This window comes from Tasmannia lanceolata, unplaced genomic scaffold, assembly GCF_043159265.1.
Source record: "Tasmannia lanceolata isolate RefF3 unplaced genomic scaffold, GAP_Taslan_0.1 ptg000003l, whole genome shotgun sequence".
Lineage (NCBI taxonomy): Eukaryota > Viridiplantae > Streptophyta > Magnoliopsida > Canellales > Winteraceae > Tasmannia > Tasmannia lanceolata.
In genome coordinates, this window is record NW_027518680.1 from 4,572,745 (window position 1) to 4,585,661 (window position 12,917).

General features: G+C 37.9%; 1 protein-coding gene across 1 annotated transcript; it reads left to right on the forward strand.

Annotated features, from left to right (window-relative positions):
* Positions 1-6,839: 6,839 nt before the first annotated feature.
* LOC143860354 ((-)-kolavenyl diphosphate synthase TPS28, chloroplastic-like) lies at positions 6,840-12,260 on the forward strand. The gene is made up of 13 exons (XM_077370944.1): positions 6,840-6,860; positions 6,948-7,227; positions 7,318-7,501; positions 8,694-8,908; positions 9,144-9,264; positions 9,399-9,511; positions 9,600-9,826; positions 9,918-10,033; positions 10,134-10,232; positions 10,316-10,540; positions 10,807-10,927; positions 11,586-11,792; positions 11,964-12,260. Exons 1-13 carry the CDS (start codon positions 6,855-6,857, stop codon positions 12,183-12,185), a joined length of 2,136 nt encoding a protein of 711 aa, XP_077227059.1. The 5' UTR covers positions 6,840-6,854; the 3' UTR covers positions 12,186-12,260.
* Positions 12,261-12,917: the final 657 nt, after the last annotated feature.

The following is a 12,917-nucleotide window of genomic DNA, read 5'->3' on the forward strand; positions in this document are numbered from 1 at the left end:
ATTAAGATCATATCTTGACAATGATCACTATATTTCTATTTTTAACTCATAAGAATTTAGTTATAAAAATACTTATTTGAGGAATCATATGGTGCGCGCACTGAAGTACCAAAAGTAGAAGGGTATATTTACTAGCTATAAGGTATTTTAGCTTAAGCTGTTAGAGTTGGTGTTATTTAATCATTTATACTTCAACACTCTCCCTCACATGTGGCCCCTCTTTTTTTGAGTTGGCTGTACTCGTGGATTTATAATATCAAGTATTAGTTGTTGGGTTTTGAAGCCAGGAACTGCCAAACAACCAATTACTCTCAAACAACCAATTACTCCAAAATCTTAAGCTGTTAGAGTTCGTGTTATTTAATCATTTATGCTTAGAGAAGTTTAAAATTTATAAGCTTTTCAATAACCTCAGGTGCCACTCATGTATGTCCAATATATAGTCTAGTATAGATAGATAGATTTATTGTTTGTTATGTAAAGTGTTTAATATTTATAGAGAAATTAATACAATGTTTGAAATAACTTATTTTTTCTTTTCTTTAGTTTTTTTTGATGTACAAAGAAATTAAATACATAGTGAGGTTTACAGTTAGAAGGTTTTAAACGTAAATCTAGTGGCTTGGGTGTATGGCCTCCCAAGCTCTCTGATTTGGGTATGTTTGAGATAAAAAATAAAAAGAAAAGTTGCTTACAATCTGCAGTAAAAAAGTAAAGGGGAGTGATAAATCGACTCCCAATGTGTCTTTCTCTCTCCTCTGCGTTAGAGAGAGAAAGATGAGTGAAACAGACACATAGGGAGTCAATTTATCATTTTGGGGGGTCGATTTATCACTGCCCAAAAGTAAATTGTAATTTTGTCATTTGAATTGAGGCTATACCACCTCCCATATACAACAAGGTTTTCAGGGCGGATTCCTCGGCCAATGGCCATCCCAAACTGTCCACATTGGTGTATTTATGACTATTGTACAGTAGAGGGTACTGTCCCTAGTAAAAAATAAGTTACTTTCCACCTCCCCGACCCAAGGTCTTGTTTAACCAAATAAGGAAGGAATTGGTCACACCTACGCTTACTTTGTAATATTCTTTATATGGAAATGACTTCAGAACTCCAATATTCAATACACATGCGCACTCATGTTTGTCGTGTAGTGTTTAAATGGCTTTAATAGCTTTTTGAGTACCGTAATATTCCTCTGACAGCTCTTTAAACACTACAGGACAAACATGGGAGCGCACCGATCAAAAAAAAAAAAAAACATGGGAGCGCATGTTTATCAAGACATTAGAGCGCCGAATCATTTCCCCTATATATATATATATATATATATATATATATATATATATATATATATATACTAGTAAAAAATCCGTGCGATGCACGGGCTGACAAAGAACCGGACGACATCATCGGTTGATCCAAACTGTCGATGTGATGGAACACAACATGAAGAGGCTGTGCCTGTAAAATCATTTCCATAGGCTGATCCTAGGTGTCCAATCTGTAGAGGTTTCCTTCATAGGTTGATCCAAACCATCCATGTGATGGAACACAACATCAATAAGTGGTGCCCGTAAAATCATTTCCATAGGCTAATCCTAGCCGTCCAATCTATAGAGGTTTCCATAATATGGTGTTCCTCTTCAGGTGTCCGGAGTTCGTAAATATTTTGCAAGGTGCGCCGTAGTGTAATATCTCAAAAAAATCATAAGAAAAAGTAGTTTGTTCGTAATTGTCATATTTCGATACATCCCCTCGGTAGTTTTTTTCGTAATTGTTATATATAGGAACCATGGTCCGTAATTTCCCTACAAAACTTTAATACGGTAGCTTCTTTTGGGTAGTTATTATTGCTAGCCACCTTTCCAGACATAGTATTTCTGTGAGGTTTTTCAACACGGGTAATAAGACAAATCTCTGAACCCATACAATCGCAAAGGACGGGCGAGACGTAGCCTCGTAGAAGGTGCCTAGCAGATCGGAAAAACTTTTTCAAATTTTTTTCATGGAAAAGATGAAAGAAATTTTGGAAAGTTAGTTGCTTATATATATATATATATATATATATATAGGAAAAGGATTGTACGCTCGAGTGTACCTAACCTTAGGTACGCTCGAGTGCCAAATCACATGGGTCCCACATTTTTTTTGGTCATCTAAATCATTCATTTGTAAGGCCCCATCATAGATAGGGTGTGTACCAAAAATCAGCACCATTGAATCATCCTAACCCATGTCCACAAATCTGCCCATTTTGACCTCCACAAATGGATGTGTTAGGATGATCCTAGGGAGCTGATTTTGGTATGCACCCTATCTATGATGGGGCCTTGCAAATGAATGGTTTAGATGACCAAAAAAAATGTGGGACCCATTTGATTTGGCACTCGAGCGTACCTAAGGTTATGTACACTCGAGCGTACAATCCTTTTCCTTATATATATATATATATATATATATATATATATATATATATATATATATATATGAGAGAACATTTCTTACACACTTGTGTAGGTAAGTTACCTACACACTAGCTTAAAATACAGTGGGGGCTAACATTGTTTGGGTGATCCAAACAATTCATTTGAATGGTCCTCACATAGATAGGGTGTCCACAAAAAATCAGATCCATAGGATCATCCTAACCATTCAAACTATGGAGGCAAAAAATGGACTAATTTGTGAAGGTTTATACACATCCATTTTACCTCCACAAATCGTAGGATTGGGATGATCCTATGGATCTGATTTTTTGTGGACACCCTATCTATGTGAGGACCATTCAAATGAATTGTTTGGATCACCCAAACAATGTGGGCCCCCACTGTATTTTAAGGTAGTGTGTAGGTAACTTACCTACACAAGTGTGTAGGAAATGTTTTCTCTCTCTCTCTCTCTCTCTCTATATATATATATATATATATATATATATATATAGAGAGAGAGAGAGAGAGAGAGAGAGAGAGAGAGAGAGAGAAGGTACTCTCTGGAGTAGATAACTTATCTACTCCCTACCTTAAAATAACAGTTGGGGCCACATTGTTTGGGTGATTCAAAGCATTCATTTGATGGGCCTTCACATAGATAGGGTGTGCCCAAAAAATCAGCTCGATAGGATCATCCTAACCCTATGAACTATGGAGGCAAAAATGGACGTGTATAAACCTGCACAAATCTGTCCATTTTCTGCCCCCACAATTCATAGGGTTAGGATGATCTTATTGAGCTGATTTTTTGGGCACACCCTATCTATGTGAGGGCGCATCAAATGAATGCTTTGGATCATCCAAACAATGTGGCCCCAACTGTTATTTTAAGGTAGGGAGTAGATAAGTTATCTACTCCAGGGACTACCTTCTCTTTTCTCATATATATATATATATATATATATATATATATATATATATATGAGAGAACATTTCCTACACACTTGTGTAGGTAAGTTACCTACACACTACCTTAAAATACAGTGGGGGCCCACATTGTTTGGGTGATCCAAACAATTCATTTGAATGGTCCTCACATAGATAGGGTGTCCACAAAAAATCAGATCCATAGGATCATCCCAACCCTACGATTTGTGGAGGTAAAATGGACGTGTATAAACCTTCACAAATTAGTCCATTTTTTGCCTCCATAGTTTGAATGGTTAGGATGATCCTATGGATCTGATTTTTTGTGGACACCCTATCTATGTGAGGACCATTCAAATGAATGGTTTGGATCACCCAAACAATGTGGGCCCCCACTGTATTTTAAGGTAGTGTGTAGGTAACTTACCTACACAAGTGTGTAGGAAATGCTCTCTCTCTCTCTCTATATATATATATATATATATATATATATATATATATATATATAGAGAGAGAGAGAGAGAGAGAGTATATATATATATATATATATATATATATAGAGAGAGAGAGAGAGAGAGAGAGAGAGAGAGAGAGAGAGAGAGAGAGAGAGAGAGAGAGAGAAAACATTTCCTACACACTTGTGTAGGTAAGTTACATACACACTAGCTTAAAATACAGTGAGGGCCCACATTGTTTGGGTGATCCAAACCATTCATTTGAATGGTCCTCGCATAGATAGGGTGTCCACAAAAAATCAGATCCATCCCAACCATTCAAACTATGGAGGCAAAAAATGGACTAATTTGTGAAGGTTTATACACGTCCATTTTACCTCCACAAATCGTAGGGTTAGGATGATCCTATGGATCTGATTTTTTGTGGACACCTATCTCTGTGAGGACCATTCAAATGAATGGTTTGGATCACCCAAACAATGTGGGCCCCCACTGTATTTTAAGCTAGTGTGTAGGTAACTTACCTACATAAGTGTGTAGGAAATGTTTTCTCATATGTATATATAAAGGCCTTATTGTACCTTTACTTTTTATACTTTTCAGTGCAAATGATGACATGGATCAAATTGTTGCGCCTAATGGCTGATTTTTGCAAAGGCAGCCTTCAGTTTAGTAATCCCGTAGATGGGTAGTTATTCAAATTTAGAATACTAAACTGAAGGCACCCTTGCAAAAAACCACCTACAAGGGCATGCTCATTAGACAATCTCACTAAAGTGCATTTATTATTCATATAATTTTATACATTTCTGTGCCATTTTAAATGCACCTGGCTAATATTGTCCGATGGGAGCACCCTTCGGTTTAGCATTCGATGGCAAATTATTAGTGTAATAGTAATGAAACAGATACAGCAGCACTCTTTTCAACAACGATGCCTCCAGTCCTTTGTACTTATGCAATCAACTTTTATAGGTTGTTACAATTCCCAAGATGCCCCTGTGTTTGGTTGGCTGAGCATTTTCTAGGAATATGAAATACCAAATATTGTTTGGTTGTCATTTTTTAGCTCAAATCCCATTGGACTACTAGACATGGAAGAAACATCATTATTAGCTTTTTGCTTAGGTGGCGCCTATGTGGCGGGATTGTCCCCTCCCCTACTTTTCCAATGCCAAACCTTGTTTTTGGTAAATTTTAGAGGGGAAAAGAGTAGAATATGATATGCCATGTGTAATCACTACTTTTTTCTCTCTTTCTCTCTCTTCTACTATTTATTTTGTTAATGACACCCCTCCATTCTCCCACATGCTTTGACATCTAACCAAACACACTACCAAAATTCCCTCTAATCTTCTCTAGACAAGTCTACACATATCCCACCCTTGTTACCTCCTTTTTGACTACTACTTCTACTAAAATCCCATCTAACCAAACAGATTTATTTGCGATCAGTAGTTGAAAAGGTTTGGGAGTGCCATTGCCAAAAAAGGGAGTGAGGATTTCATTTCCCTAGGTATAAAACTTGCTTTTGCTCTGTCTCAGGAGAAAAAGGTGTTTTGACCGTATCAAAATCCAAGGGCAGGTGGTTTGCCACCTAGCCCTTACCACCTAGCCCTTGAGATTTTGATGGTCGGGCACTATATAATGCGCGTGACAGCGATGCATGTGTTCTCCAGTAGGCATGGGAGTCTTTAATCTAATATATACAACTCACAGTATATTCGTTCTCCATGCAGCCTTCATACGAGACAAGCCGTTTATGTCTTGTTCTTGTGTCTCTCTTCATTTATATTCCTCCCATTCTCTCTCATTTGTGCCCATCGTAAGATGACTTCTCAAGCTTTCCTTCACTGCTTTTCTCCATTACCTTTCTTACCAAATACCAAGGATGCTTCTTCAAGTAAGTTTGGATTTCTTTTTTTTGAAATAGGTAAGTTTGGATTTCTATCTATCTATCTATCTATCTATAGATGCACGCCCGCACCAAAATCTGGCCATGTTTTGCATGAAAGCAATATAAACCATTCAAAGTACGTAGCAATATGTTTTTTGTTCGAATCCTTAAAATTTCAAACGATTTTCATGAAAAATAATCTGCAACTTCTCTTGTAGTATCACTGTGTGTTCCTTTTTTTTCGTTCTTTTGGGAAGAGGAAACTTTATGGCCTTTCTGGAATCAACCAAAATTGATTCTTATTTGCAAATAATATTATATTAATTTAAGGAAAATGATATCAGCAAAACCATGATTTAATAAGTGCACTAACTCAGCTGGTATTTTATTGTTTACAGTTCCCAAAAAAGCTCTCCCAAGCCAATTAAAAAAGAAAAGACAAGCTGAGCAGTTTGTGCAATTATTAAAACATGGCTGTGCTGATACATTTCTCCTAATTTAATCTTATTTGCAAATGTGACATTAGGGCCTCTTTGCAAGCCGTTAACTACACCATTTCTAAGCTATCATATACATTATACTAGCTTGATTTTTGCTTTTCTCGATCTTGCGAATGAGATCTCCCTTCAGTGTAAAACCTAGACCGACTTGTTGCCCAAGCACATATACTACATGTACACTGCGTCATGATTCGTTTAAAATCATCAAGATGAGATCATCTTCCTAATCACTTTGATTATTCTGGACCTAAATTTCATTTTCCTTTATTATTTTCTTAGGTCTCCATTTCGCTCTCGGGATCAGATGGAAACAGATACATGCCACTTTTCCTCGTTCAAAATGCTACGTACTATCTGGAGCACCTATCGAAGGCAAGAAAATAGGCCAAATTGCTAAACTTAAGGCTTTACCCACTTGAAATGTATCTGTATATAATGGTCATATAGAAACTAACATACATAGATATAAATTCATATGTAAATCTAGATGTTTTAGGTTTAATGAATAAGTAAAGGCTTGTCATACATGCAGACTATAAAGACACGCTTCGAGATGACCTCTCAGCTATTCAATGGCCGGAGAAGCACCTTGACACTGATGAAAGAGAAGCTCTAGAGGTTATTTCAGCTAAAAATTCAATTATGAATGTACATTTCTTCTTGGTAATTAAAAGAGATGAATTCAAAATTTTGTTCATTCCATGTTTGAGGATGTGAGTGTCAATCCAGATTAAGCGACAAATCAACGTCATCAAAGCGATGTTTCATTCCATGAATGATGGAGAAATAACTGCTTCCGCATATGATACCGCGTGGGTCGCCCGAATTGAGGACATAAATGGAACTGAAACTCCTCAGTTCCCTTCCACTCTTCAATGGATTGTTGAGAATCAGTTAGCTGATGGGTCATGGGGGGATTGCCACATATTCTCCGTCTATGATCGGCTAATTAACACTTTGGCTTGTGTAATCGCGTTGAAGTCGTGGAAAATTTACCCCGAAAGATGCGAAAAAGGTATTTAAAGAGCCAAATTTTGTCATACAAATTGCTTATCTATAAATTAAAATGTGATTATTAAGCTAAATGGGATTTGCCGTGTAACAGGATTGTCGTTTATCCGAGAACACACGAGGAAACTTGAAGATGAAGATGCAGAGCACATGCTTATAGGATTTGAAGTTGCCTTCCCTTCTCTTATAGAAATTGCTAGAACATTGAATTTGGAACTTCCCTATGATTGTCCTGTTTTGCAGGACATATATGCCAAGAGAGATCTCAAGCTCAACAGGTATTTCAAAAACTCACTTTCCATAACATGCTCAAATCTTTTTGAGAGAAATTATGAAAATCTTTATAATTGCTCTCTCATGCGACAGCCAGCATCGAAATGCCTTATGCGATGGTCCCTAGCAAATCCTCATTATAATATAGACTAATCCATACTTTGGACCCTAATTGGATTTGGGCACGTACGTAGATCTTAAATATAAATCCATAATTTTCAAACCCTATTGAATCTTGAAGGATCAGTCTCATTAAAATTAGTCTCCAGGATTCATTTTAATTAGATAGGATCTATCACCGAGTCCGAGTCCATTGACAACACTAGAATTTAAATTAAACAGCTTTTCGATGTGATGAGATGTTTAACAAAAGATGGCTCATGGGTTTAGGTCCCCATGTGATCTAGTGGCTTTTTAAGTGTTTTTTTTTTAATCGGCGGCTACGAAATATAATAAGAAACCAAAAACCATGACCAAGAAGATTAGGCCTTACAACACTAAACAGAGAAAACAAGGGGGAAAAACAGGCACAACCTCAAAATAAGCCAAAGAAATTCAAAGGGAGAGATGACCAAAAGTTTCGAGCTCCCAACTATGGACCCCCACCATGCAATGATATCCGTTGCTCCATTAGCAGACTGAAGGACTCGCTGAAAAAACTACAGAATGGCCCTCAACTGATATTAAAAATCCAACAACTCCTTGATATTAAAAATCCACTACTGCTGCTAACCTAGAAGAGGGCCCACATGGCTAACCCAGAAGAGGGGCCACATGTGCCATGTGTACGGCCAACCCAAAAAAGATGGGCCACACATGAGGACTGTTAAGTATCAATGATTAAGTAACACCAACTCTAGCAGCTTAAGTTTTTGGAGTCATTGGTTGTTTCACACAAGGGAAGTGATATCCCCCCCCCCCCTCTGACAGATCAAATCCCCCCCTTAATGTTATCCGTTAAAGTTTTAAAGTCACAGAAAAACGTTAGAGGGGGTCAAATCCCCCCCTTAATGTTATCCTCGAACAGTGGTCAGTTGTCACCCCCATCAACTTACTCTTTCTATTAGGATTGAAAGGTTGCGATATAGACTCGTCGGTGGTGAATTCACTAGATCATGAGTCACTCATAAAGTATGAACTGTTGGGTATTATTTACAGTGGGTTTCTCACTGTCTTCATGGTCTATATGAATGTTAGGATACCAAAGGAACTGCTACATAAGGTGCCAACGACACTACTCCATAGCATGGAAGGAATGGAAGATTTGGACTGGGGAAAGCTACTCAGGCTACAATTAGCAAATGGGTCCTTCATGTTTTCGCCGTCCTCAACCGCTTATGCTTTCATGCAAACAAAAGATGAAAAATGCTTGGGATTTCTCAAGAAAACAGTGGAAAGATTCAATGGTGGAGGTAAAACACTTCATAATTCTTAAGAAAATTCGACATTTGTTTTGGAGAGGGAAATGATATCCCCTTTCCCTTGTTTGATAATGGCAATCTGCTAACCATTTTTTTATTTGACTATTAAGAGCATCTTGTGAATTGGAAAAATATTAAAGAGTGGAATATCATTATTGAAACAAGGTGGGGGGAACAATTCCCTTGATCTATTTATCTAATAATGTAGCTTTCCATCCTTCTTCAGTGCCTAGTATTTACCCAGTGGACTTGTTCGAGAATCTTTGGGCTGTTGATCGCTTTGAACGCCTTGGAATCGCTCGATTTTTTGAACCTGAGATCGAAAAGTGTCTCGATCATGTCTACAGGTATTATCAAGCATCAGCTTTATATTAACTAGTTTAATGAACTATTTCTTCACCCAAAGAATAGCAGGAACCCCAAGTGAGAATGGCTAGGATCACATCAAGTGATCCTCTACTAAACTTGAATAAAATTTCAGATATTGGACCCAAGATGGGATCTTTTGTTCAAGAAATTCAAGTGTACAAGACGTTGATGATACTGCCATGGGATTCAGGCTCCTAAGGTTACATGGGTATGATGTTTCGGCCGGTAAACCCATGACGTTAACTAAATTCCCTAATTCTACTTGAGCATTGATCCCAAATACTTATATGGCTCTAATTTTACATTGTTGCAGATGCATTTCGGCAGTTTCAGAAAGAAACTGATTTCTTTTGCTTCGCCAGACAGTCAAGCCAAGCTGTTACTGGAATTTTCAACTTAAACAGAGCCTCACAAGTTCTGTTTCCTGGAGAGAAGATTCTTGAGGAAGCGAAAACATTTTCTTACAAGTTTCTTAGAGAAAAGCAAGCTTCAAATCGGATCATGGATAAATGGTTAATAACAAGGGACTTGCCTGGTGAGGTACAGAACAAGATTATGTTATGGTGATAGTAAATTTAAGCAAAACCCGGTTCATCCATTGGTATCAGAATTGATTTTGTGCTAAAAACAGGTAAAATATGCACTGGACTTTCCATGGTATGCTAGCCTTCCAGGTATAGAGGCATGTTTCTACTTGGAGCATTACGGCGGGGAAGACGACGTATGGATTGGGAAGACACTCTACAGGTTTGAATTTTACAAACCCACCTTACTATACTAATATTTGTTACTTTTGCTCCTAATTTTTAAAAAAATGACTGAGTCATTTTAACTATTCACCTTGCAGGATGCCCTATGTTAACAACAATACCTTTCTCGAGCTTGCAAAATTAGACTTCAACAATTCACAAGCCATGCATCAGTTGGAGCTGCTAGACATCCAAAAGTAAGAGACTCAATGAGATTCCTCTCCCATGATGACCAAAAAGCCCTTGTATTTGACAACTTGACCGAATTACGCCTTCTCAGATGGTATGCAGAGTGTAATTTGCAAGAATTTGGGTTGAGTAAGCAAGAATTTCTCCGAGCTTACTTTCTGGCAGCAGCAAGTATACCGGACCCGGAGAGGGCGACCCAGAGACTTGCTTGGGCTCGAACTGCAATCCTGATTGAAGTCATTTTGTCATATGTCAGCCCAGCAAGTATGGCGGAACGTAGAAGAGCTTTTCTCCAAGATTATTTTAGCAGTAAAAGGTACATAATTCTGTTTAAAAACTTAATTAATTGTCTCTAATCAATCAATTTTCACCTAAGGAAACTATCATTATTTTAATTTCTAAATAGATTTCCGGAGAATGATACTGTGAGAAGTTGCACAAGAATTTTAGTCTCATAATGTTAGAATGATAATTAGGATTTTCCTACTATCAAGGCTTCTAATACTATTATTTTCTTTAGAATATAGATAAGCCCATGATTAACATAAACAAAGAATATAATGCCAAGAATTTTACTATCAGGCCGGATTCGAATACAAGGAGGGGGAGTCTAATTGGAGCCTTGCTCAAGACCCTGAACATTCTTTCATCGGAGGCCCAAGTGGTGCATGGTAGGGACGTACATCGACAATTAAAACACTCTGTGAGTACATAGTTCCTGAGCTCTAGATCCTATCACAAGCTCAAATACACATGGCATCTGTGTCATAATTGGGACCGTTCATCCTGTGGACCGCTATGGGAATAATCATGCATTGAATGGAGATCCGTCCCACTTCATGAAGCCTTCAAACATTAATGATCAGAGGAACTTCTTTTCAATTAATGAACCTCTAATCTCAAGGCATGCAGAGCTGAGATTTCGTGGGAATGATGTTTTCTCTCTCTTTCTCCCATAGAAATTCAAGCCAAAAACCACAAAAGGTGGAATTTTGCTTGGATATCTTGGGAATGATGCTTTTTTATCTCTCTTCCTTCTATATTGGTATGACATTCCCTACCATTAATCTACGAGGTTGACAACCAAACACTACCTGCCACCATACTACGAGGTAAGTTCCAGGCAGATCCAAGGCTTGTTTCCTCCCTGTTGAGTACTTATACCACTACAAGGTAAATACCTGCCACCAAACTGGCAGTATGGTGGCCCACAAGATCAACTAATCACTACAACCATGTGGCACATATTCAATGGGCCTACTATTATGAAAGCCAAACCTAGTTGTGTGACTAGGTCTAGCATTCCTCTTTTTTTTTTTTTTGAAAGCATTCCTCTTACATACCATGTTTTCTTTGTTCAGTGGGACACATGGATGCTGACATTGCAAGCACAAGAAGACAGTGAGGACACTGGAAATCAAAGCAACGCCGAGCTTCTAGTGCACACGATAAACCTCTGCTCTTTGCACCTGCCCTTGGAAGAGCTCTCTTTTCATCCCCACTATGCGCAGCTCACTAATCAGATCAATATCATTTGCCACCACCTTCTTCACATACAGAAGGCCAAGGTAAGGAATCTTTTTTGTCCACTCAAACCTATCTTGGCTGTTCTCTATCTATCCTTGGATAAGCTGTTCTCTATCTATCTAAACAATTTGACTATTGACACCCCTAGGGGCGTGTTTTCTTTCTTTCTTTGCATTTTTTTTAAGCTGATGCATTTTTTATTCAATGACTAGGGCCAAATGGAAGATGGTCATGGAAGATACAAAGGGTCTCATGTGGTAGACTCTGAAATGCAAAAGCTTGTCCAATTCGTGCTTCAGCGCTCTCATGGCTTAACCTCAAACCTCAAGAAAACGTTCCTCACTGTCGCCAAGAGCTTCTATTATGCAGCCTACTGTGATCCCGCCACCCTCCAACTGCATATTGCAAAATTTCTCTTTGAGGAGGTGGCTTGAACTTCCCTTCTTCGCATCATACGAGCTTCCTGAACTTTACACCAACCTATGTATTGAATTCAAAATAAAACGAAAGTTACTGCTTTCTGCTTTCAGCGCATGCTCACTTCCATGAACTTTACAGCTCATCCTTGCTTCAGTTTTTTATTTATTAAAACCTGGAAAAGAGTGTGACCCCTTGGAGGACTTCAAAGTTTTATAAATAGACAAATAAGAGGACTGGTTTCATTCGGCTACTTTATGGAATATAGATGGATTCCAAGATCTAAGGCGTAAACAAAACTAAAAAAAAAAGATAAAATATTTACGATACGATGTGTGGAAAAAGGGGAGTCATCGCAAATCTGAATTCAAAGAAAAAATTCGATCCATAACATCTAGGTCAGTTTTTTCTGTGTGAATATGAATGCATACAAAACAACTCACTTTCTAGATGATCCCTCAGAAGAGGGGATTTAAAAAAATCCTTCTAGTTACTTCGTTCCCTATTTCTACTCGTGAGAATCCTGAGGAAAAGAATTTTATTCCACCGAGCTGAAACAATATGTCGACGACTCTAGTAAACCAAAATCATCGTTTAATAGCTATTTGGCTTCAACCTCCTTCCCCATAAAAAATTGAAGATCTAGCTACGATTAGAAATAAACTTTTGTATCTTCATCCATAGATCCTTTACTCATACTCATTCAAAAGGAACAGCTGATCCAACTCAAAAAAAAAATTATGTTCCAC

Coding starts and splice junctions, on each gene's coding strand:
- LOC143860354 (XM_077370944.1), top strand. Junction 8,909..9,143: donor GGAAAGATTCAATGGTGGAG/GTAAAACACTTC, acceptor ATCCTTCTTCAG/TGCCTAGTATTTACCCAGTG. Junction 10,233..10,315: donor GAGCTGCTAGACATCCAAAA/GTAAGAGACTCA, acceptor ACGCCTTCTCAG/ATGGTATGCAGAGTGTAATT.